Genomic DNA, 25,564 nt, shown 5'->3' with positions numbered 1-25,564 from the left:
GGTCCAATGTGGAGTTTATTGCGAATACGTATGCACCTTTAATTTTCCAAATTAAATTAGTCAAAGCTAATCTTAACCGTCAACAGTCGCCAATGACCTTACTACTGAAGAAGGCACCCGACTATTGCGTTCATTTGATTGGCTGAATGACGTGGACAAGCTCAAAACCATACGGTATGGCAGCCCTCACGCGCAAGAAAAGGACGAGTGATGATGTTGAAGTCAACCTGACGTATTATTCTTTTAGTGCTTTTTTGAGTGATGTTTTTGAGGGTCAAATCATTGCATCGATATTTATCCTATTTGCACTTGTTGGATTTGCTATTAAGGAATATGTAGCAGCCCAAGCTGACATCATTGCTCCAGAACCTCAACCAATGCGACCTCGTCCTCCACCTCTGCCACAAAATAATAATAATAATGTTAATATACCGCCGAGGGTACCACCTCGATTGCATCCACCAGCTCAACGAATTCAACAACCAGCTCAACAACCGATGCAAGCTGAAAATCCAAATCCACCTCTTGCAAGACCAACTTTTATCCCAAGGCCAACACTTGTGCCGCACCCACCGAGGTACGTTTCATATTATTGCTTTTTCAAGAATAGCAAAGTTGAAATTTAAATATTTCGTTTTTGAAATTTTTAAGGAGGCCTCAGGCACATCGCCCTCCAACTCCATTAGAATTGCCTGATGCTATGCCAGTCACACCACCACCACTTCCAGAACGGCTTACAATACCGCTAGATCGAAAACTGTCTGATGACTCTGACGACTTGGAGTTAGATTTGCAAGAATCTCATATAGTAGATAAAGGAAAGGCTCGAGACAATGAACAAGAGCGATTTCGAGGTGGAGCTGGTACCTCGTTTCTGGGTTCTCGACCAGATTTGAAGTGGTCTCCTGCAGGACGAAGTAGAGAGAGTTCGTCAAATGAATCCGTTATTAGAGGATCTCCTAGTAAAACACCTAGTAAATCGTTACAAGACGCTTGGAATGGAGATTTTGGCAGAAGTAGTAGTAGTAGTAGTAGCAGCAGTGGTAGTAGTGCTGTTGCATCATCATTTCTGGGTGGTCCCACATGGCCTACTCCTGTCAAATTCAATGCTGGTGGATCGTCATCTTCCACTGGTACTCCCATTACATTCAATCCTGCACCCATAAATTCAATATCCCAATCCGCATTGCAACTACCGATATACAACGAATTCGCAACAACTTATCCGATAATTCCACCAGCAATAGTAGAACCTGCAATTCCGCCAGTATTACCACAGATAGTACCAGAACCACTTGCAGCACCAGCTCCAGCTCCAGAGCCACTTCCAGCACCAGCTGTCGTACGTGAAGACGAAGATGACGTTGTAGCTGCTGGAGATTGGAATGCTTTTCTTGAGTTAATTGGCATGACTGGACCAATTGAAATTTTGTTACAAAATGCTATATTGTGTTTAATTGTGTTGATTGCTGCGATAGGCATTGGAGCATGGGCGCCATTTGCTACAGGAAGGTTAGTGTTTCCCATCTTCGTCTCACTTTGGGCTAGAATCAAAGTGCTGGTGATCCGGATGATGACGCCAACACAAAAGGCTATAGACGTGTTGCTTGATCCTGCTGCTAATGCAGTAGCTTCTGTAGTAACACTGTTGCTGAGAAAGAAGTCTGTAATCGCCGCTCTCAAAGTCATGCAGGAAATTCGCGCTAGAAGCGGAATTGATTTGAAGATATCTCAACCAGTAGTTATCGCTACAAGTAACGCAATATCTGCCATTTCCTGTCTACCACGTGACATGACGGTTTATTGGTCGTGTCCTGTAAATTCCCAATATGACGACTCACCATTCCGTGTCTTGCGACGTCCTGGCTTTTTGCTATCAAAATTGGCATTTTTCGAGACTGATCGTAAAATATGGGGTATGCCAGAGACTATAGTGTATGTTGCATTTGGATATTCTGTTTGGCTCTTCCAACTTATCCTGATCGCGGTATGTAGTGTTTTGTGCTGTGAAAACAAGGTCGTTTGTACTCATACACAGTTTACTTACTTTACCCATACAGAGCCAGCAAGGCTGGCTGAAACATCGATATGCTACGACGTTGTTTACGCTAATGAAGCGATCCCTTTCGTACACTGGTCTTGCCATCAAGGTAAAGCAAATTCTCTGTTCCCGCTTATTTTGTTCGAATACTAACGTGCAGCCTCGCAGTTTGCCTTCTTTATCAGTATTGAGCTTGGTGTATTTCCGATATTTTGTGGAGCCTTGATCGACATGTGTACACTTCCTATATTCAACTCTACTTTGGAGGGTCGTTTGGAGTTTCATCAAGTGTTTCCGTGGACTTCTTCGTTCTTGCATTGTAAGTAAGGGCGCATTTATCTATCTTTATGGACAAAATCAGGATTGTATTACCCTCGTTTTTTGAGGTCGAAAACTCGCGTTAATTTTTATATCTTTACGTAGGGCTTGTCGGCACTACCTTCATGTTTAATGTCGCCATCTATGTTGGCACTTTACGAGAAATTGTGAGGTAAGTATCACGAAACAGCGGGTTGCTGCCTTTTATATCAAACTTTGGCTCTGGACTCTTTTTTCACATCTCTTCACTAAACAGGCCAGGCGTGATGTGGTTCGTTCGAGACCCCAACGATCCAGCATTTCATCCCATTAACGACATTTTGGAACGCCCTGCTTTGGTCCAACTTCGAAAGTTGTTTATTGGAAGCTTGTTATATGCAACTATGGTTATCTTTGGTGTTGGAGGTAATACTAGATCGGATGTACATCGCTGGACGTTTATCATCTTATTGTCTTCTTCACTGATAGGATTTGTGATGTCAGTGAAGTGCCTGGAGTTTATACTACCAGCTGGTGCTCACCCAGCCAAGATCTGGCCATTGAAATGGGAGTTCAAGTACGAATGAGGTTTTACATCTGAATAGTATCTATTCTCACGTTTGGCTTTTAGTGAGTCTCTGACTGAATTCCCCATTGATTTGCTCCTATTCCATTTCGCTATACCTTGGGTACTACACTTTATTCAGCCAAGGCCTCTGATACGAAATGCCATTGAACGAGCACTTCGAAACTCTGCTCGTTTCTTGAGGTTGTCATCGTATATCTTTGGAGGATTCCATAATGACGAATTGGCTGAAGTACCGGGTGCGCGACCTATTGGATCTCAACCTCCATATATACGTGTGCCTAATCACGATCATATTGAAGTCATTCCAAATGTACCTGTGATGATCTTTATGGAGGAAAACGAAGCACTTTTTGGACGACCTAACGAGACTGAAGCCGACGTGAGGACCAACTGGACAAAGATCAGAGTTCCAAACATGTTTTGGTGGCGTCTCGTAATGTTGGTTGTTATGCAGTGGTTATATGGAGTTTTCATGTCGTTTTGTGTGCTTGTTGGTCCACGTATGTTTATTTTTACAAGTGCATTGGCTTTTTTCTCTCTCGATCTTTGTTGATTACTGACTCAAAAATGCATATCTTAGTGGTAATTGGGCGATACGGATCTATGTACATAAACACATGGATTCCCTCCAAGTCCTTCGGACCGATGCCAAAATCGTCGAGATTGGATTTGCCGGTTCACGACTTTTATAGTTACTCACTGGGCCTCATAGTACTTTTAGCCCTAAGCAAACCTCTAGCGTCTTCAAAAACCCTCTTGTCTTGGCTCATTCGAGAATCACAAAGAGCTGCAAAGCGAGCTAGAGGTGAATTGGTTCGTGTAGAGCGAGTACGAACTCGTAGAACAAATAGTGATGAGCAAGTACCTGAAACCAATGAATTGGAGCTACATGATGATCCGGTAGCAGCGGTACATCCAGCTGATGCCTCTCTAGAGTCTCGTTGGTTGGATTTTATCTTTGATGCTGGAAATATGTTTGCTCTATCTCAGCGTTGGAAGGTCTCTGCCGCTCAATGGCTTACCACGGTATGTACATACTTTTTTGTTGTTGCGGCCTGATTGGACACTTAGACTGATTCTCACATAGATTGGGAAGGCCTTATTTATTGCTCTCAGTATTGGGGTGATCATCCCACTTTTGCTTGGTATCAATTTCGATTTATATATGATGTCATTGATGAGGGGCAAACAAGACCGATTCAATGTTTATCCATTCTTGTCATATGTGGCCCAAACATGGGCTCTCGGAGCAGTCCATGAAAAAATCATATATAATCTCATCATTATTGGACCCGAAACTTTCTTTAGACGTGCTATTGTGACGGTAAGAAGAAGCGCCGTCTTTAGCATAGTAGTCTTGCTAATGGGACTTCCTTTTCCTTAACTGCAGGCTCGAGATCAAGGGTTCCGCAATTTGGCTGTATATCCTCTACTCATATCGGTTGTTTTACCCACTATTGGACTTGGATTACTTTTCATGTTTGGTCCATGGCTATACATACTTGCACTTTATCCACAATCCATTTGGAACTTGGAATTGAGTAAGTATTTTGTTGCAAGCTAGTGGACCTCCATTGTTACGACCTGACGTTTCCTTGTTCCCCCTTCAACCTTTCAGAACAGCATGAGATCGAAATCCGACTCATGTATCCCATAACGGCACTAATAATGCTAAGCATCATGGCAGTACGAACAATCATTTTGATGGTCAAGAGCTACATTGAAGCAGTGCGAGACGAGGAGGTAAATTCACTTTCACAATGTTAATCAAAAGTCAAACGACTAACTCCAAAACGTTTTTATTCACATAGTATCTCCTCGGGCGACGACTCAACAATCTGAATCAAGGCACACCTCAACAAAACCAATAGTTTCAACACGTCACTAGAAAACCATGTAAAAAATACAACACCCAATTCGCATATATCATATATTTGAATAGAATGCATAACGGCGCGTCTTCGAGATCGTTTCGAGATGTATCTTTCCTTCTCTGGCTCTGTTTTCGTCGCGTTCGACTACTTCTTGTCCTTCGATCGCATCCAACCATGCTTCATTGAGCAAAATTCAACAAGCCAAAGGCCAATCATTTCTATACTAGGCTTCCTCTCTCCCGCTTGGATTTGAAAGCTTTCTCCTGGAACGAAGGTTTTGTGAATTTTGTCAAAGCTTGATGAACCATGGACGGGAAGGCAGCTGATTCGAATCCTGTAAATTCAAATGCTACAAATATCGCATCCAGCCCTGGAACGACACGCCCCTTGTCTATCGCAGAAACACCAACATCAATTTCATCGTCATCAACATCACCAAATCCCAGTCGAGCGACACGAACTTTGGTGCAAACAGATACTTTTAGATCAGTCTCTAGTGTTGCAAGTGATATAACTTCTGCTAGTCCAATCCCTTCAGCTGCTCCAACAATCAACGCAGCGGAAGTCACGCCTATTGACTCTATAGAAGAATCAGAGGGCCCGTCCTCGCTACTGGATCAACAGCGGCGGCTATCACTAGACGAACAGCTTGGCCTGCTAGATTTGGCTAAAGCTAATGCATATGTCGGACTACAGAACCATTCTATTAGACCCACGGAGGATATATTTAATGCTAATGAACCTCGTATTAAAGAAGTAAGGTCATTTAAAGTTGCGATCTTTCCCTTTTTTGCTTTGGCAGCATGGTCTTATCTGTTTACGCTCTTTTAGGACATTATTCGCATGATTGCACAGTATTTATCAGATGAAGGATATCAAACGTCCAAGATGACTGTACTCGATGAGGCTACGGTCAAGTGGTATGAGCGAGAAGAGCAGCAAGCTGATGCCAAGAGGATACGAAAGGCTATACTAGGTACGAGTCGGCCGTATTTTTTGCGTGGTAAAATGTGTTCTGACTTGACCTTTGACTTTCCATGTAATAGAAGGAGACTGGGCTGAAGCCGAAAAGATTTTTGCCAGACCAATGCTCAAGAACCAAAAGGGATTCTTGTATGCCATGTATAAAGTGCAATATTTGGAGTATATTGAACATCATGAAACACAAAAGGCATGTTTAAGATTTGCTCCATGCCTTTCAAACAACAACAATAACACTTTTCTGTTCGTAGGCATTCACGTTTCTCAACAAGCGACTGAAACCGCTCGAGAATTTGCAAACTACACCAACTGAATTCAAAGATTTATGTTACTTGTTGACTGCCAAAGCTGTGACTGATGTACCTAGTTTCAAGAATTGGGAGGGTGTGGGTCCTGCTAGGTGAGCTTGAGATCTCTTTGCTTTCAATATCGTTGATTCTTTTTTACCATCTTCTTTAACAGGGAACGATTGGCTGAACAGTTTCAAAATATGCTTGAATTCGAGAATGCTGACCGTCAAGGTACATACATCTGATATGTGATTGATTTACCGGTTACACGGGGTTTTGACCGCTCTTCAAACCCCAGGTTCCGTATTTGTCCCTCCTCATCGACTTTTAGAATTGTTGAGACAGGCTGTCGCATACCAGATCGAGTTTGCTAGATATCATCCAAGGATAGCTCCCAAAGTGTCCACGTAAGCTCCGTTTCCAAATTTGATGGTGTCGTTTGTGAGACTGACTCGTTTTTTTTTTGCTAGCCTCTTGCAAGACTACACATCTGTCGTGATTCCTAACGCCATACGGCATAATTTCACTGGTCATACAGGGAACGTCAAGTGTGTTGATTTTGTGGGTGATGATGGAAAATGGATTGTATCTGGATCTAGCGATAATACAGTACGCGTATGGGATTTGGAGACTGCCATGGTCTTGTCTGTATTGGAAGGTCATACTTCTCGGATATGGGACGTGGCTTCTAGTAGGAGTGGTGCTCGTGTGGCCAGTGCTAGTGGTGATGGTACCGTGAAGGTGCGGATCTTTGCAGATCTTTTGTAGTGCTTGACCTGTGTCTCACCCGTCGCATTCGTTTTATGGCCATCATGATTCCAGATATGGGACATGAAGCTTTCCACTCGGCTTTGTTTGCAAACGTTAAAAGGAGCCGTTGGTGATGTGTATGCTGTCAAATTCCATCCTTCAGGAGTAAGGCAGTCGTCATTCATATAGCGTACTCAAGCGTTTTTAACCAACTCGAAACGTTCTGCTAGACCCATGTAGCGACAGGAGGATATGATCGAGCAGTGCGACTGTATGATTTAGAACGTGGAGTAGCTGTCAAGACATTTACGGGCCATCAATTATCTGTATCCCGCACTGTATTCTCACCTTTGGGCAACTTGATTGTCTCTGGATCAAAAGATTCAACGATTCGATTTTGGGATGTTGTATCAGGACTATGCATAAGAACCATTACCTCCCATCTGGGAGAAGTGACTAGTGTCGAAATGAGCTCAGATGGTCGTGAAATGTTGAGTTGTAGTAAAGACAATTCTAATCGATTGTGGGACTTGAGAATGGTAAAAATTGATAGTTTCGTGCGATTGGACGGTTTAGACTAACACTGGAGCTTAGACACGTCCTATACGGAGATTTAAAGGACATCAGAACACTTCCAAGAACTTTGTGCGTGCCGGGTTTATGGGAGATGCTATTGTCGTTGGTGGTTCTGAGGTAGAGTGGTTTGTGATGATTTGGAAGAAAAACGATATAGATTCTCAATCTGTTGGTTTCTATACATAGGATGGTATTGTTTATTTGTGGGATCGTGATACGGGCAACATTTTACAGACGTTACCAGCTCATGATGGGGTAGCCTACTCAGGAGTGTGGAATACGCGGCAGAGCTTGTTGCTAAGTTGCGGTGATGATAACGTGGTCAGAACGTGGTGGTTTGACCAAACAAAGCCTCTGTTCGATGAAAGCAGTATCTAAGTCGTGTGTCGTCATCATCTCTAGAGCCTTGACCATGTCGCGGTTTTCTCCGTAAAGTTCTCTGGCCTGAAACTCAGTGAATCTGTAGTAATATACACATTGCATATAATCTAAATATAGTTTATGATGTAGATTTCGCGCTTCACGCGCTTCTGTCTGGTTGAGATCAAAAAAATAGTTTGCGCAACTCAATTCAGCTTTCGCCTTCCGACCTAAAACAACTACACAGTAGCCCAAACTTGAAAACACGGAAGTTCTTCGGATTTCTTGAACATCTGCCGCATCATAAGTAGATTAGCAGCAACTCCCCTATCTCGGAAGCTTGATCTCGATCGGACCAAGTGTACTTTGAGAGAATGAGTGACGTTGGTTTTGGTGAGTGGGATTCTGACACGAAAAGCGTGTTCCGGGTGGAATGAAGAGTCGCAGCTCGTTTCAATCGAGCTGAAGACATGATTCCTCTTCCCTGATTACGCTTTACATGACCTGTTCCTTTCATTGCTGTTTCATTTACGAAAAACACCAGCACGCGCTTCTACAAACAACAAGCCCTTTTCACGAGTGATCTTGGCTCGAACTGTAGTGTCTCTGACGCATTATCACATTATAGAGGAAAGCAATCCGTTTGTCACCTTGGTGCTTGCTGCCCAGATGGAGTTGGGGACCGCTTACTTTTTGAACAGCTCGACTGCCCAAGAGGGATCCTCATCCCTAAGCAGTCAGCGTAACGATTTATATAATTTATCACCAAACGACACCATGAACTCTTGCCTCCCCCTCACAGAGCTCTTGTCATCATCGCCCAAACACAGCAACGCACAGCAACCTGCCGGGCTTTCGAAACGAAAATCTACCCACGAGGACGATATAATAGGTAAATCATATACTCGGCTCTATGAGCAATCATCCTTGGACAACGCCACTACCATCGCTTCAAACACTTGGTTTGAAGATTCCGAAACACACATTAGCGAAGTCACAATCACACAAACATCGACTTTACCACCAAACCGGACTATGATGGCCGACTTTCGAGAATCACGGGCTAAACGAGAACGGGATTTATCTAGTGATGGTGAAGTTACATCAGATGTGGATGAAAATTCTGATGCTGAGGAGGACGAGTACGTTTCAATCAATTTCTTTGGCTGATGACATGAATTGCTTTGGCTGATGGTACCTTCAACTCATTGCTTATTCGAAATCTTCCAACTAGATCTGAAGATCACATATGGCATCACATCAAACGAATCAAACCATCACCTGCTCAAGAAGATGAGTTGTCAAACAATCGCAGTAATAAGATGGATGAGGACGACCAACCTGGATTTGTAGTCATCAAACGAACAACAGTATCAGTAGGACATCATCGACAAACCAAACCTGTATTCTCAGCTGTATCATCAACACCAGTAGGTAAACCTCAACCAAAGAACCACAGCGATTCGCCAACTCCCTCAATGAAAAATTATCGTATCACGAAATCTGTTCCAATGCAAAAGAAGATCGCAAGGAAAGCACGTACTGATTCGCCGAGAATACAATTAGCGAAAATAGCAGGTGAAACGATTCAAGAGGGGGTGTATGGTGATGGTGCTGCAGATATACTGGATGATGATGATCTGCATCTACACAAATGTCTTCCCAATTGCACTCATGGTCGATTGTCTCCCGTACCTCAACGTGATGCTCATGGTATACTCGGCGTTTATTCGTTCTTTTTGCAACCAGCAAACTCAATTTCTTTTCCAAGCAACCTTAGCACATGAACACTTGGAAACTGCTCGTCAGGACTTGGTTGTCAATCTCACGAGGCTCATACGAAGATCAAGTAGACGAGTCATGAACAAGACAGGCAATGCAAAAGCAAAGGCACAGAAGGAGACTGATACCTTCATGGCCAAAAGGAGGGCTTTGAAGTCTGTTAATCAAAGATGATTTGAGGACGATTGGACATGAAGATAATTATAGCCCTCGCAAATGCTTGTGGAATAGTTTATTAGGCCAACTTGTTTGAACTTTTTTTGTACAGCATGAAAGCAAATATAATATGTATGCATAAGGGATCCTACACATCACGTTCGGGCTGCCTGAAAGGTACCGCAACAACAGTATGAAGAGTCTCGAAGTAGGTTTACAAATGCAAATTCATGTTATCATTCAAGGTGAAGAAGGTGATGTGCTAGCACACAAGCCAACATGGAAGCGAGTCCAAAAACAAGAATTGATGTACCTGGGCATTCGAATGATGAAGAAAAAACCCAACGCAAACGGTGTTGATTGTCAGATTTCAACCTTCGTCGTACGACACATCCTATTCCCTTACCCATCGACTCATCCACCGAAACCAACGACGAGCCCATGATACTTGATTATACTATTCGCACGTCAATCCCTCTCTTTTGGCCTTGGTGACTTACATTTCTAATTTTGCGTCCGTTTACACTTTCCGGATTTCATTGCTTCGATTTCGCGATCAACCATGGAATGCTGCAAAACATGAAATCCAGATGGAGACCTCTTGTTGCTGCTCATGAACCATGAAAGACGTGTAGGATTGTTTGAAACACATCGACCTACTCTTCGCATCATGCGTTTTGCCCTCAACACCTGCTTTCAAATGACCCGATTTAACTTTGTATGCGTTTGTTTTATTTAAAGACAGTGAGTTGAGGTACAAGAGTTTGAATAATACTTCTAAAATTTTGTGTTTGCTCTCAAAAAAAAACAATTATGTGTTCATTTGTTTGCTGCTCCTTGCGATGACATCGTTCCACCGCCTGTTCTTTGCGGTATGAGTGGAGTCGCAGCTGGCATAGATACATTATTATTGTTGTTGCGGAATCCAGGTGGTGGTGGTAGACCACCAGAGGTGGGAGCAGGTGAACCTCCAGCTGACGACGGAGCAGATCCTACATTACTATTGGGGGTTTGTTGTGACTGCATGATACTTCCAGTACTTTGCATAGTCAAGGGCCTAATAGCATTATTTCCTGACGATGGCCCCACAGTACTAGCGCGAGACATTCCTTGTCCCATACTGCTCATCATGCTGCTAGAAGGTATCATGCTACTGCCATTTGACTTGAGCTCAAACCCACGCAGTGCATTCTCCTGCATGGCATGAAGTTTGGCCATGACATCCGGGTCGGCCATCCTTGGAGGTGCACTAGCAGGTGGTAGTGGAGGTTGACTTACTATATTACTAGTAGAGTTTGGTGAGCCGCTGGTTGGTGGTGATGGTGAGGAATTTACAGGTATAGTCTGTGATGGATTTCGCAGATAGACCGGTATTGGGCTCGCTAATGGAGGCATCGTCGCCAATGTGTTTGGAAATATGTTGGTGGGTGATATTGATGGAGTTGATGTTGTTGCTGGTGGGGGTGCTAACGATGTCATCGTCGTAGGTGCCTGTATATTTGGAGTTGCTGTTGTCGTCGTGGTTGATGACAAGAGATGTTGGCCTAGTGCATTACTATTGGGCTGTATAAGACTAGTTATAGTAGTGGCGACATTTAGCAAACTAGCTGGTAGAGTGCTACTCGTTGAAGGTACCACTGGAGGTAGTGACATTGCCGAAGGTTGAGCTTCTGCACTTTCAAATCCAACAAACTCGCTCCCATCACTACTCCACACATGTTGCTTATGAGGTGACGGTGTGTTCCTCAAGTCACCACCTATGATAAAGGATTCAATTCAGTATGAATATAACGACACAACAAAAAAAGCATCAATTACAGAGCATAAAGCTCGTGCAAACGAATGAATTCAAACACAAAATTCACCTGAAGTACCACGTTTGAACCCTTCCGATCCAGGAGCAGATGCATAATCTGAACCTGGGGTACTGGGTCTTGACGAGCTGCTCCCGCCAGCGATAGATCCAACCGACACGGTAGAAGGGGTTCTTCCATGACTGGGCTTATCTATCGAAGTCGGTGACGATGGACTTGATGACATTCCAAGACCAGCAGAAATGGAAGCACGTGGCGATGAGGTAGATATACGTCCAGTAATATTATTATGTTGGGAAGACGGAGGTGGCATTTGACCCATATGGCTCATAGCATAAGGACCATTATGAGAAAGAGTTCTACGTACAGGTGGTTCTCGTTCGAGAGCTGATACTGCCTGAGATGACGATGACGATTTAACAGTCGATGAGCGTCCCAGTGATTTGAACTGAGGATCAAAGTATGTAGCATTCGATCCAGTTTGTACTATTTCAGGAGATGGTGGTACTGCTTCTGGATGCATGTTCATCATTTCATCTATAGCTGGGTTCTGCTGCTGGGCCACCTTGTGCTGAGGTAGCGATTCATCTCTAGACGGTGGTCCTGATGTTTGACTTTGCCCTTCTACTTTACCAGGTGCTGCTGGTGGTGTCAGAGTTTGACTTTGCCCCTCTATTTTACTTGATGCCGCCGCTGGTTGACCTGTTGATAATATTGGAGTTGGAGGAGTCACTACTGCAGCCACCACTGTAGCTGTTATAGCATGACTAGCCACCGAAGCATAAGTAACAGGAGGGGTTTCTCCTGTAGTCAAACTACGAAGAGTGTCCTCCAACCTTTGTCGGGCCAAAAGCTCGTCAGCCTCCTCAATCAAATTCTCTTTGACCATTTCTGCCACTACATTGGTAGCGGTATCCTCGTTCAAATTAAACATAAACTTTGCTTCCTTGGATTGCTTTCCTGGCACCGTATACACCATCTTTAGCAAGAGACCTGTCGATTTGCGTTCTATTATATGTACAAGGCAAATCGAATGCAGTGTTGGACTTGAAGTGTTAGTGATACTGGGAAATTGGGTATGGACTGTTGATGGTTGAGCATTTGTGCCAGTTTTACTACTACTATATGATTGACTAACTTGAAGACTACTATTACTGACTTGACTGCTACCACTATTTCCTAGAGTTGGAGGTTGGATTGCGGCCATTGACGTTGAAGACGGGACCATATTCGACGAATTTGGCGAACTAAATACATAATTATTGGTAGGTGATGTAGTCCGCGACCTAGACGTCACTCTTGGTAAGGATCTAGACCTTGAACGCACCGTTGCGTGAGGTGGAGATGTTGCCGAATCAGCTGTTTGTACACTATTTACAGTATCTGTCGGAGTTAGAGCTTCTAATATAGCAGGTAATAGTTTTGGTCCATCTACTGATGTTGGAGATGTGGCTAGTGGTATTGTGACTGATGATGGTAGTGGAAATAACGGTGTCATCAACTGTATTGGTGATGTATTAGGTGTCAAACCATGCACGGCGGGAGTCAATGGTTGCAATAGTAAGCCTCCTCGTAAATGAGAAGATTGATCCATTGACATTGACTTGTATGGCATCGAGACTTCTGATACTCTGTCACTAGGGTATGATGTGTCGACCAGCGTCGAGACTGGCGAAGATACGGCAGCCGCTTCTGTTTGAGTCAGCATTCCGTCAGATCGAATGGCAAGTCGATCAAGAGCTTTATCAGTGCCACCTTCTATTATACCAACTTCTTCCTTGATAGTTTCCTTTGTCACGGCAGATGACAATGTGCCATTAATGGGAAATGAAGTGCTCCTAATCGAAGATACACTAGCACGTGGCGTAAAGTCATAACCATTTGTAGCTAGATTCAGGTCGTCTAGACTAGATATTTGTGATGGGCCATTATGTGACGTTTGACCTTCGGCCATGACCAAGAACGGATGGAGGAGTAACTCTGCAGCTGATGGTCTCTTTTTTGGATCAGATTGTATACAGACGTCTATAAATCTCCTCGTTTCTTCATCTAGCACCTTACTGAGTGCAGCAGGTTTGATTCCTTGCATGACTTTACGATATATCTGTGGTTGATTGGTACACTCTGAATATGGATACTCTTTGGTCACAATTTCGAGGATGACCATTCCAAAGGAGTAGATGTCAACTTTTTCATCGTAGTGTTCATCATACAACTCGGGCGCCATGAATTCAGGTGTTCTATAAAAAATGCAACGTGTGTGAGGAACAATGTCCCAATCACAACACTCTAACAACAAAAGTGTGAAATATTGTTTACCCCAACACTGATGATATGTGTTCTCTATGCTTTTCTATGGCTAGTCCCAAGTCTCCAATCTTTGCTTGACCATTATTTCCATTGATGAAGATGTTTTCGGCTTTGAGATCTCGATGAATTACGGGAGGTTTACGTGTATGAAGATAATCGAGTCCAAGTAGGATTTGTCGACACCAGTCCTTTAGAACTTTGGGCTTGACTGGGCCTTTTGACTTTTTGATATAACTCTTCAATGTTCCCTATATCAAGAACGCACCAATGTCAAAAGGAGTCGACACTTAATGTCTACAACAAGAATGGAGTAACAAGCTGTTCCACGTCTGCTACATACCGACGTCATGAGCTCAGTGATGAAGACGACTCTGTATTTGCCGTTTGGAGATACGCTAGCCCATGCATCGTACATGGTGATGATGTGGTCGTTACGAAGACTTGCAAGGAGGTTGATTTCGGATACGATATGTTGAGCGTCACGCTTGGGTAGATTGTCGATCCTGAGTTGATTCCAAGCGACTTCTACGAATCTCTCTTGATCGAAAGCCTTGAAGACCTCTTTGTATGCGCCTTTACCCAGGGAGACATCGTATCGTTCAAAACGTTTGTTTGGGTCGGTCTGGCGTTGTTTGGAGTGAGAACGGAGAAGGTTAGTAAAGGAGTGCGAGGAAATTAAAGGATGGTTTGGATAGATTTAAGGGTATATGAGACCGTCTCCAGTGTGAGCATGCAAGTCCAAGTTTGATATGTCGTCAAAGCAAAATCTTTCTCTCACAAAAAAACCAAAGCAGGAGGAAACCACATCATTTGGACATGTGGGGAGTAGTTGTACGAATAATCGGATACGGCCTTGATATGCAGGAGGTATGAAATGAGAGAAAATGAAACAAGACTTGCCTCGACCACTTTTGGTTCATCTGCATTGTCATCTCTATCGGATTCGTCCATTTTGAGAGAAGAGGAGGACAGTTTCTATATGAGCTTGAGTGCCCAAACGGAAATGTGCCTTGTTGATATCCTACTCATAACATCCAACTTGACTCTCCGTGGGGGGTTTTCCTGCAAACCAGTTGCTCTTTTTCAACAGTTTGTTGGTGGGTGTTCGATACTGCAGATACAACAGTGCCACTTTCTGGACGTGAACCAATGCGGACGTGAACGTGATTGCAATATATTCAATATCCACTGCATGCAATTGTCATAATTCCACGTGAATGTGACTTTTGGCTGAAAGAGGCGTTTTCTGGTGCAGCAACACATATTGAAAATTCGCTCCTGCAAGACACGAACGCTCAACAAATACATATATATATATTATATATTCACTTTCTAAAACGATAATCACGTCACTTCCTCAAATATTACGAGATGATTGGTGCCAACCGGTGACCCTCCTCATTCAATCTTTTTCAACTTTTTCTTCTCACAAAACGACCCACAACTACAAGGCTATTCCACTAGACTAGCAACCAAAGACAGTCTCCATATCATATAGAGGCACCGTAGCTATTCATCAATATCCTTCTCGCCCCATCTCACTTCATCAAGTGCCCGTTTTTGTTGGAAACCATCAAAAAAGGAACGAACAGACCGTCTTTTTCATGAGATTACAAGGAAACCAAATATCAAGTGTATATTTCACAGATCGACATAAACGAAAACCTCCTGCTTAAGTTTCTACCCTCTCAATCAACATGGCTACTCTCAACATTGGAGGAAACAAGAATGACAAATTCCATCGATACAAGATGCCACGTGTAAGTCATCAACGACAGAGTCATTCACTCATATGACTACATATACATCTGCTGCTCCAATCCCAGTTGGATTGGCTCTGTCTGCCGTCTTTTCTTCAATCCTAGTGACTTAACTCAACTTTTTTTCATTTTTTGAATTCTCGCAGCTTGTAGCCAAGGTGGAAGGAAAAGGGAATGGTATCAAGACTGTCATTCCAAACATGTCTGACATTGCAAAATCGCTGGCCCGTCCTCCTGCTTGTACGTAACTGTCACCTGCCTGTAGTGGAGAAACATCAAGACACTTTCGTTTTCATGACCGGACCTAAAACATGTGCATTTTTAGATCCTACAAAGTTCTTTGGTTGTGAACTGGGTGCTCAAGTAACTTTGAAGGAAAAGGAAGACAAGTATATTGTCAATGGTGCTCATGATGCTCAAAAGTTGCAAGACTTGTTGGAAAAATTCATCATCAAGTTCGTCTTGTGTACTGGTTGTGACAATCCAGAGACCAACTTGGTAAGCTTGAAACTATATTCCAGTAGCATACGTATTGTTCATTTCATTTTTCTTCGCCGAATCTAAACCTGTTTCCTCGCTCCTTAGAGCATTGAAAAGGATGGAACTGTCATGCGTAATTGTATCGCATGCGGTGCTCGCAGTGCTGTAGACATGCGACACAAACTCGTCACCTATATTCAAAACCACCCGCCAGAAGGTGCTGCTATCCCTGGAAAGAAGGGCAAGAAGGCTGCCGCTGCTGCTGCTGCTTCATCTGCTGCTGGTGGATCTGCTTCAGGTACATTTTAAGGCGTGTTGAATAATTGGAGCCCATTGTTCACGCAAACTTTTCTACATTAGATGAGGACGCAAAGCCTGTTGAGGATGTAGCAAACCGTGTCCGTGATATGACGATGAAGACTACTCCTGTGCCTGAAGATGATGATGATGAGGAAGGAGAAGGCAAGTACTGCTCATTCTCTTGTTCTATTAGCACCACCTTTATGCTCCCTCGTTGGACTACATCCAGTGTTACTTACCACCTTCCTCATGGTTTAGACCCTTTGAAGGAATTCACTGAGTACTTGTCTGCTCATCCAAAGGCTTCTGATGACGATATCGTCTCTGCTGTCAGCGAAATGGGCATTCGTCAAGACAAGGCCATCCTCGTCATTGCCTCTGAACTCTTTGATGCCAACGTTGTTGACGAGAAGCAAATCAGCACTCGTGCTCCTCTCATTAAACGTCTACTCAAGACTTGTAAAAAAGATAAAGGCCAAAAAGCCTTATTGGGAGGCTTTGAGCGTCTTGTAGGTGTCAAGCAGCGCACTCTTCTCCCTCGGGTTTCCAAAGTCCTTCATATGGCTTACGAAGAAGAGATCCTCACTGAAGAAGCCATCCTGGCTTGGGCTGCCAAGAGCTCTAAAAAATATGTAGATCGTAAAGTCAGCAAGGAAGTCCATGAAAACGCTGCCAAGTTTATCGAATGGTTGGAAAACGCCTCTGAGGAAGAGGACGAAGAAGATGATGATGACGATAACGATGGTGAGGAAGAGGAAGACGATGATGAAGAAGAGGAAGATGATGAAGAAGAGGAGGGTCAGAAGTGAACATAGGTGGATCAATAACAACCAACAAAAAATGCATTGATTTATAACCATTTTCATAAAATATTTTAGCTTATGCAATCATACTCCACAATACAAAAGATTTTTCGAGAAAATGACGTTTCGTGTGGTCGTCGCTGTCTCACCTCATCACTTTCTGACTTCAGACTGAAGCACGCAGCATGGAGCAGCCATTAAAGAATATCCTATTGTCGAAGAGTGGAAGAATCGGAACCATTACGTTGAATCGGTGAGCTCTAGATCCATCCTTTTGCAAGGGTCTGTTTTCACAGTTTGCGTCACTGTGTCCGTAGTTTGGAAGTTCTCAGCGTACGAGCTACAAGCCAACCAGTAGGCGATCTTTAATTACTTGAAAGGCAATATTCTGACCTTCTTCTCGACTTTTGTTCAGGCCAGACCGTCTGAATGCGCTTGGAGATGGAATCATTGCTGAAATCCCAAGAGCTATCGACTTTTTTGAACGTGATGATGACGTTCATGTCATCATTTTAACTGGAGCTGGCAGGTCAGGCTTGATCAGATTGATTTCAGTCTCGAGTTTCATCCCCTCCGAAATAACGTCGCCGCTCACAATGCTCTGGAACTTTTTGCAACTCAGGTCATTCTGCGCTGGTTACGACCTAATTCAGTCAGCTGAAAACACGACAAGAAGTGGCACTCAAACGTACGTTTGAATTGCGCCCGGTTATTGCATTCGCTTTCAGTGTTTGTCATTTAATAGGATGCCATGGGATCCTTTGGTTGATTTCAGCGGCATGTGGCAGAACACACAAGATATGATGAGTGTCTTTAGATGTCGTAAACCTGTGGTAATTTGCGTGTGGATCGTATGCCCGTCGAGATGCGTCTCACTTTGGTATCGACTTTCTCAAACACAGATATGCAAAGTGCGTGGACACGCTGTAGCAGGAGGATCAGACCTTGCTCTTTGCTCTGATATTGTTATTATGGCAGAGGATGCCAAGGTGAGAATGTCATATGCAGAGCGTTTGCGTAACTCCCGGTTCGTGTCCCTCTCTTTTTCCTTCTTACACACTTCTATTGTAACCGTATAGATTGGTTATCCACCGTCACGAGTATGGGGATGCCCGACTACTGCGATGTGGGTATATAGGCTCGGTGCCGAGAAAGCCAAAAGGATGTTATTTACCGGAGATTTGATACTGGGCACTGAAGCCAAGAGAATGGGACTTGTATGGGACGCCGTACCTGAAAAGGATTTAGATGCTGCAGTCCAAACCTTCGCTGAACGTATGGCTGGCGTTCCTAAGAATCAGTTGATGATGCAGAAGGTACATTTGTGTGTGTGTGTTGAATCGAAAGGCGCTTATCTGCTATTAGCTACGTCTTACTGTTTTGTTTTGGTTGGTTAGCTCATGATCAACCAGTCCCTATACAATATGGGGTTGGTTAGCACTCAAATGACTGCCACACTGTTTGATGGAATCACAAGGCATTCTCCAGAGTAAAATCATTCGTCACGAATACCAGCGACTTTTTTTCTCGTGTGTCTCTGATTCCGACTTTTGGTTCATCCTAGAGGACTCTGGTTTAAAGAAATGAGTGAACAGCATGGGTAACTAACTACGTTGTGAACTCTTAAATGTTATTGTAGCATAGCTCACAATCTTCAATCCCTAGATTCAAAGCCTCTGTGAAAATGAGAGACTCTGGTGAACCAATCGCGCCAGGTGTATCAAAACCATTCAAAGCACGATACTAGGAGCAAAAGGATTTACTTTGTAGTGTTAACACTACTATCTCTGTATTGTTTATTGAAATTTTTGCCTTGAACACAGTATACTTTCTTATTAAAATACTGCTTATCTGCAAATGCCATTAGCATGAGCGAATACTGGTATATGTCGGAATCCTAGCCTTGATCAACTTCAGTACTTGAGGCCCACCAGATTCCTCCCACGTTCTCAACATTGAATGTGTAGCATCGTTTAATTCGCGGTCTTTGCTGACTGCTAGACGTGAGATGGGAGGTAGTAACATTCCACATGATGATGCCAACGTATCTGGTGATAGTCTTTCAACCATTATGCCTAAGACTCGGAGCGCTACTAGTGATGCACCCTAAATCAATGCCAAAAAAAAACTTCTCAGCCTTCTGATTTAGACCCTTCATGTGGTTTACACAAGCATACCTTGTCAGCACCATTACTCAACACAGCGCGTAATGGAGCAATACACGATGGGAAACCCAACTGGATCGCACCAGGAGCAGACGAGACTAATTCAACAAGTCCTTGGTGTGCCATGAATCGATATTGTGGATGTGTTTCGAGCAGACCCGTGATGAACAATGGACATAGAGCTGAAAAGGAGAGACCTGATGGTGGTGCAGTCCATGAGATTCGGTGTTGGACTGAGCCGTGCTGAAGTCTGCATGGGATGCCTCCACGGACGTATACTGTTCCAAAAGCTCTGTTGCAGGAGATGAAGTTTTGTTAGCAAGGTAAAGTTCCTCATCAATGATTACCGTCATAACTTTTTTCGTTCCGCTCCAATACCGCAACAAATATTGTTGAACAGAACAACAAGTAAGAGAAGGCTCCTAAACTCACGTTGAATGACTCTTCCCACCCAATGGTTCAGTCCTTGAATCGCGAACAGCTGAAGGTGGTGCCGATTTCCCTACTAGCCTCTCACGTCCAGAAGCAGCAGAGCAAAACTTAGCAAGTTTTGTTGACTGCACTTCTCGAACGCCCTCAGATAATAATGACGATGAGGAAGCAGTGGATTTGAAACTTGCAGCTGATTTAACACTGCTGGCTCGAGATACTGCTGATGACCTTGACACTGAGCGTGGGATAGCTGATGACGGTGTCTGTGAAAAATGGTTGAGGGGATGACGGGTGTTAGATGACCAGTTCGAATAGGGTTTGTGGTGGATTCTTCGTTGGCCCATAAAACCCATCAAAGCGAACGCGAATATCTCGCGTCAAACTGCGAACATCTTATTACCGCTTGTGCGAGAGTACGCTGCGAACGGGAAGACGCGATTCTTGTCGAGGTGGAAAATCTTGGGATTGGTCTAAAAATGAAGCAAGACATTATTAGCATAAACGAATAAGCGATCGCTGCTAACTGATGGATCATAATTCATCTACCTTTCAGAAAGCATCTTGATGTCTTCTTGGATATTAGTTTTGAGAAGTGTGTATGAATCAATCTTCACTTTTTTTGGTCTTGAGGAAGATTGATTTCGCGTGTGGGCGCGCAGTTTGGTCTTTGAAGGAAAGAGTGTGGTCGATTGCGGAGATTATATATCAAAGCATACTTTGCGGTGAGTTGGTGGCGAGATCGCGTTGTTGGTTGATGCAGCTGTCGAGGTATTATTGGAGTTGATGTAGTATTGTGCATGGCAAAAAAAATCCGTTCTATTGTCGTTTGGGATAGTTCTGAACTAGTCATCAGGTCCAAATGCGAAGCTTCTCACGAATGTCCTAGTCTGGCCCTAGGCTGTGGTAGCTCGACGACGACGGTCTGTGAATGCGAAAAAACGACGCACTCATGATAGGGAAATGTCAACATGTCAATCAACAGCCAGATAAGCTACCACTCGGATGGCATAACATTCAATATAAAGCTACATTTACATTCTATCTCGTGTACAGTGAAAATGGTGCTATAGTGTAGTTCATTAGCTTGATTTTCTTTGTTTCCACCGTTGTTGGTCTTGTTTGAGGACATTGGGCATGTTTTGGAGGTCATGAGCAAAGATCCGACATTCGAGCATTGAAGTCTGATAAAATTCTGTATTTGCATTCTAATTTTATGTACAAAGTGTAAGCCATGTATATATGTGTACAGTGAATAGTCATGAGGTGGGTATTGTTCAGGCGTTGGCGACAGAAAAAAATGGTAAAGAGGAGACAAAAGCATGTCAATACTTGATCAAAACACCAGCGGATGACTCGAACTTCACAGTCCTCGTCCAAATTCAACTTGGAAGGTCGCGAATTGCAATTCTATTCCAGCAGACAGTGAGGGCCGTACAGCTCGTAAGGCACTGTCAAAGTGATGTCGATTCTACCAAATAAACAAAAGGTGACACGTGAGCTAGACTCCGTTCACAAGTAACGTAGAGAAAAAGCTCTTCTCTAAGTCGTTTATATAACCAGTCTTACCAACAACTGACAATCCTTATCCCCTCTAACACCGTCCAGCGCAGCCTCTCTACAAAGGGCCTCCAAATCAGCTCCGGTATAGTACCTAGTCCCTTCAGCCAGCACTGCGAGATCAATACTCTCATCAAGTGGCATTTTACGAGTATGAATTCTCAGAATGTCTAGTCTCGATTCAGTATCTGGTGGCGGCACGTATATTACACGATCAAAACGGCCAGGGCGCATTAGTGCTGTGTCAATCATATCTGGTCGATTTGTGGCGGCCTGCGTGAGTGAGAAAGAGATTAGTTGAGGACACAAAAAATAGGAGGAACTATAAAAACGGAACTTCATGAGCTCCTCTCTTACCACAACGATAACACCCTTAGCACTCTCAACACCATCCATTTCACTCAACAATGTAGCTAGCACCCGTTCACGTACTCCAACATGTGATTCCGAAGAATTACTATCAAAGTTTCTTTTTCCAACAATGGCATCGATTTCATCAATGAATATAATGGTTGGTTTTGCCATTCGCGCTCTGGTGAATAGCGAACGCACTGTACACCAATACGTGAAATATTGGTAGTTAGAACATCCTTAATACACGACAGAAAAAAACGTACAGGCGAACCCAACGGCTCAACACATACCAGCCTTTTCAGAATCACCCACAAAAGGAGAATACAGCGATGCACCATTAATAGAGAGAAACGTGACACCCGAACTAGTAGCTAGAGCTTTAACCAGTGTCGTCTTGCTACATCCTGGTGGACCATACAAGAGGACACCACGAGGTATCATGGCGCCCAGTCTTTCAAACTGTTGCGGTCTAGATATAGGCCATTCAATTGCTTGTTGAAGAGCCTTTTTAACACTGGCTAGACCACCAATATCAGTCCATGATGTTGCGGTGAATTTGACGGTTAGAGATCGAGTCATTGATGGTGGGTGGATTGATAGAGCGTGTTTCATATTGAGGTGGTTGACGTGCCTAGAGTGCATACATCGTTGTTTGGATTTTTGTGTCAGTGGCCTCAAAAGCATGGATTTTGAAGAGGAACCAAAAAAAGTGACGACAAAAACATATTCATATGTAAACTTACGTCTGTCCCTTCGAAACAGCATCCATAGCAGCCTCACGAACAACCGCTTCCAAATCAGCACCAACATATCCAATAGTCTGTTTCCCCAAATCAGTCCAATCAATTGTATCATCACACGGCACTTTCTTCGCAACAAGAGCCAATATACTCGTTCTAGCTGCTTCATTCGGGGGATCAATAGCAACTTCACGATCGAACCTTCCTGGTCTCCGTAATGCTGCATCGATAGATTCAGGTCGATTGGTTGCACCGACTACTACAAAGCTGAGTGATTCTATGGACGACAGTTCGGAGAGGAGGGATGATGTGACGCCTCGTACGTGTGATGAGATGGATGTGTTGCTTCGTGATGCTGCTATTGCGTCCTAAAATGGAGAAAAGCCAAAAGGTCAAAAACATAGACCGACTGCCTATAGCACATCCATACAGGAACTTGCCAGTTCATCAATAAACAAAATAACGGCTTGAGACTGTTTACACAAATCTCTGGCTTGATCAAACTTGTTTCGAAGATTCTGTTCTGATTCAGCTTGGTTTGATCCAAATATTTCAGGACCATTGATGGTCACCTGTACCAAAAACGACACATTTCAATCCATGGTTATACAGTTTTAATTTCTGAATTCCTTACCACAATGGCTTTACACGCTTTAGCAACCAAGTTAACCAGCATGGTCTTTCCAACTCCTGGGGGTCCGTATACTAGAACTCCCTTTGGTGGATCAACGTGCATCTTTTGTACAATGTCACGATAGTATAATGGATAAATCAGAATATCCATCAAGCTCTTGTAAGCAGCTTCAAGACCAGGCACAGTTTCAACACTGGCTAGATCAACAGCTAGCATATCTTGATCTTCTTCATCCTCATCATCCATATCTGCGTTTGATGCTGATATGGCCATGTTTTGGAAGGCATGCGCCAAATCCGTTGCCTGTTTCTTGGAATCAATGATGATACTTGTTGAAACAGTAACCACTACATTAGCATTTGACGGTGTTGTATCGAGGATTTTGATTGACAAGGCTCGAGTCGGTGCTAATATGCGACATTTGGAGCTCACGGCCAAGTTCAACAGTGAGTTTTGTACAGCCTATCGAGACAAGAAGATGTGAGTGAGCAAAAAAAGGTCGAAATGCTTTAATTGAACACGGCGTCGTATTTACAGATTGTTGCATCTCCAGAGATCCCTTGTGGAAGTCAAAACCAAGTTCGTCCAGTTGCAGTCTAGGTTGTTTCACAGTGACAGATACGCGAACTTGAATGGCATCAACTGGTTTTGATGGCATTTGCCTTATGATGCCTAATACAGGGACACGTGTGAGATCAATGGGATGGGCAAATAAACTAGTGGAAACATTGTGTACACTGATCAGGCAGTATTCCAGACAGGAGACCGATTTCAACGGACATTGCAGCTCTTTTAATCAAAGGTTCGCATATGATGGTTGGTTGATCGGTTGTATCTGACGTTGGCCAAGCTTTCGCGTAGTATACCTAATTTGTTACAATGTGTCAGTTCTAGCAGTGCAAGAATATAAGTGATCGGTATGTTCTAGAGCTTACCAAGTATCTTTTGGTGGACGAGGAGGAGATATTGGCAGCAGTTGTAGCGGTATCAGTTGTGGTTAGAATGCGAATCCATTGGTTTATGGCAATGTTTTTTTCATGCAGCCCCGAGATCCTAGCTCTAGCTGTGAGAGCATCGCATGCATCGGGAGTTGTAATCAGATGGAATATAGACGCCATTGGCCCATCTGCACGTCCTGTTTAAGCGCAACTTGTTTTTTTACGTGTCTCCCCCCTTCGCTCCAGCCATTGCAAAACGTCAAATTATAGCGTGAGGGACTGCTACCATGCGACCACAGACGAGAAGGCGTACTGCGGCGACCCTGGAAGACCAGATGGCGGCTGAAACCCTCCTGAAAGTACGGGAGACTCCTCCTCCAGGTATGGAAATTGTCAACGAATCAGAAATCAACAAAAGCCAGCTTGCTGCGATTTACAACCCCTATACACCACCTTCAACAAGCTCAACCATAACTTACACATCTGCATCCCTATATATTAGAGCCTGCGACCTACTACAAAAAGGAGGATGAGTACGAGCCATCCTCTGAATCTGCCCAGCTTGCTGACGACTACCAGGAAGACGACGATACTGCCGAACCTGACGATGATAGCGATCCTGAATACGATGGTCCGCCAGCTAGAAGAACTACTAAACGTAGAAAAGTTGCGGCTCCAAGAACCACGGGCTTTCGGGTCGCAAAAAGGCAACAGGTCAAGGTAGCTTGTATGAACTGCAAGAAAGGTAATGAGAACAAAGGATTGCTTGGTCACCATGAGCCAGTCGTCCTTCTCTTACTCGTACTAACACTTCACCAACCACTGCTAGCTGCTAAAAAGTGCGACGACAATCGCCCTTGTGGACGCTGCACACGACTAGGACATACTGCTACCTGTGTCGACTCGGTGCGCAAATCCCGTAAAACTGGTTACAAACGAGGTCCATATTCTACGAAGAAGAGTGCATCGTCGTCACAATCTGCTGTGGACGACGAGGAACAACAACAACAAATACAAATACAGCAGGAGCAAGAACACCAATACCATCTACAGCAACAGCATGAGGAATCATCACCACCGCACCAGCATACACTAGCTGCAACCCAACACCACCATCATATAAATCCTCCACACTACTCCCATCACGACCAAGACGACGACCAAGACTCTGAACAGTCCCACCACCATCAACAACACCCGCAACAGCAGCTGCCATACCACATGCAACAACAACCCCCTCGTCGCACCGCACCTCCCCAAATGCACCATCTACACCACCACGAACACGTAATACTCCCATCCCCACATCACATATTCCCACACCATCTGCCAACCATGGTGCCACCAGGCGGCAATGTAATAGCACAGCATCATCACCACCAGCCGCAACAACACTTGCCACACTACATGCATCAACAGCGGGCTGATTTCGATCAACGGGGTGAACATATAGGTGCTGGTGGTAGTGTGCATCATCACCAACAGCAACAGGAGATGGGGCAGCATCATTCTCAAATGGCGCCTCATGGATATTATTTTGATTATGATCATCATGAATTGGGTAAGTGTGTTAAAAATTGG

At 43.9% G+C, this 25,564-nt stretch overlaps 5 protein-coding genes across 5 annotated transcripts; 3 read left to right on the top strand and 2 right to left on the bottom strand.

Annotated features, from left to right (window-relative positions):
* Positions 1-176: 176 nt before the first annotated feature.
* SmJEL517_g02469 (uncharacterized protein) lies at positions 177-4,798 on the top strand (the record flags this gene model as incomplete). The annotated part of the gene is made up of 13 exons (XM_031168397.1): positions 177-577; positions 652-1,987; positions 2,061-2,150; positions 2,210-2,360; positions 2,465-2,531; positions 2,616-2,764; positions 2,828-2,915; positions 2,970-3,427; positions 3,508-3,953; positions 4,015-4,251; positions 4,318-4,468; positions 4,546-4,670; positions 4,739-4,798. The coding sequence occupies 13 exons, from the start codon at positions 177-179 to the stop codon at positions 4,796-4,798; spliced, it is 3,759 nt and encodes a 1,252-aa protein (XP_031025593.1).
* A 309-nt stretch (positions 4,799-5,107) lies between these two features.
* SmJEL517_g02468 (uncharacterized protein) lies at positions 5,108-9,714 on the top strand (the record flags this gene model as incomplete). Its single annotated transcript, XM_031168396.1, has 14 exons — positions 5,108-5,557; positions 5,633-5,777; positions 5,848-5,930; positions 6,034-6,182; positions 6,245-6,303; positions 6,371-6,479; positions 6,543-6,813; positions 6,895-6,987; positions 7,053-7,361; positions 7,417-7,515; positions 7,585-7,705; positions 8,387-8,900; positions 8,993-9,471; positions 9,539-9,714. The coding sequence occupies 14 exons, from the start codon at positions 5,108-5,110 to the stop codon at positions 9,712-9,714; spliced, it is 3,057 nt and encodes a 1,018-aa protein (XP_031025594.1).
* Positions 9,715-10,515: 801 nt separating this feature from the next.
* On the bottom strand, positions 10,516-14,771 carry SmJEL517_g02467 (uncharacterized protein; the record flags this gene model as incomplete). The annotated part of the gene is made up of 5 exons (XM_031168395.1): positions 10,516-11,453; positions 11,562-13,750; positions 13,830-14,068; positions 14,161-14,442; positions 14,607-14,771. The coding sequence occupies 5 exons, from the start codon at positions 14,769-14,771 to the stop codon at positions 10,516-10,518; spliced, it is 3,813 nt and encodes a 1,270-aa protein (XP_031025595.1).
* Positions 14,772-15,517: 746 nt separating this feature from the next.
* SmJEL517_g02466 (uncharacterized protein) lies at positions 15,518-17,169 on the top strand (the record flags this gene model as incomplete). Its single annotated transcript, XM_031168394.1, has 5 exons — positions 15,518-15,580; positions 15,727-15,820; positions 15,906-16,078; positions 16,166-16,358; positions 16,421-17,169. The coding sequence occupies 5 exons, from the start codon at positions 15,518-15,520 to the stop codon at positions 17,167-17,169; spliced, it is 1,272 nt and encodes a 423-aa protein (XP_031025596.1).
* Positions 17,170-19,026: 1,857 nt separating this feature from the next.
* On the bottom strand, positions 19,027-24,163 carry SmJEL517_g02465 (uncharacterized protein; the record flags this gene model as incomplete). The annotated part of the gene is made up of 13 exons (XM_031168393.1): positions 19,027-19,269; positions 19,341-19,620; positions 19,761-20,023; positions 21,145-21,228; positions 21,327-21,590; positions 21,675-21,868; positions 21,962-22,302; positions 22,415-22,779; positions 22,876-22,983; positions 23,046-23,507; positions 23,581-23,717; positions 23,782-23,911; positions 23,981-24,163. 13 exons carry the CDS (start codon positions 24,161-24,163, stop codon positions 19,027-19,029), a joined length of 3,054 nt encoding a protein of 1,017 aa, XP_031025597.1.
* Between the last annotated feature and the right edge of the window lie 1,401 nt (positions 24,164-25,564).

This window comes from Synchytrium microbalum (assembly GCF_006535985.1).
Source record: "Synchytrium microbalum strain JEL517 chromosome Unknown SmJEL517_scf0010, whole genome shotgun sequence".
Lineage (NCBI taxonomy): Eukaryota > Fungi > Chytridiomycota > Chytridiomycetes > Synchytriales > Synchytriaceae > Synchytrium > Synchytrium microbalum.
Note: the sequence above shows the minus strand (reverse complement) of the source record. Positions and strands in the feature narration are given on the sequence as shown.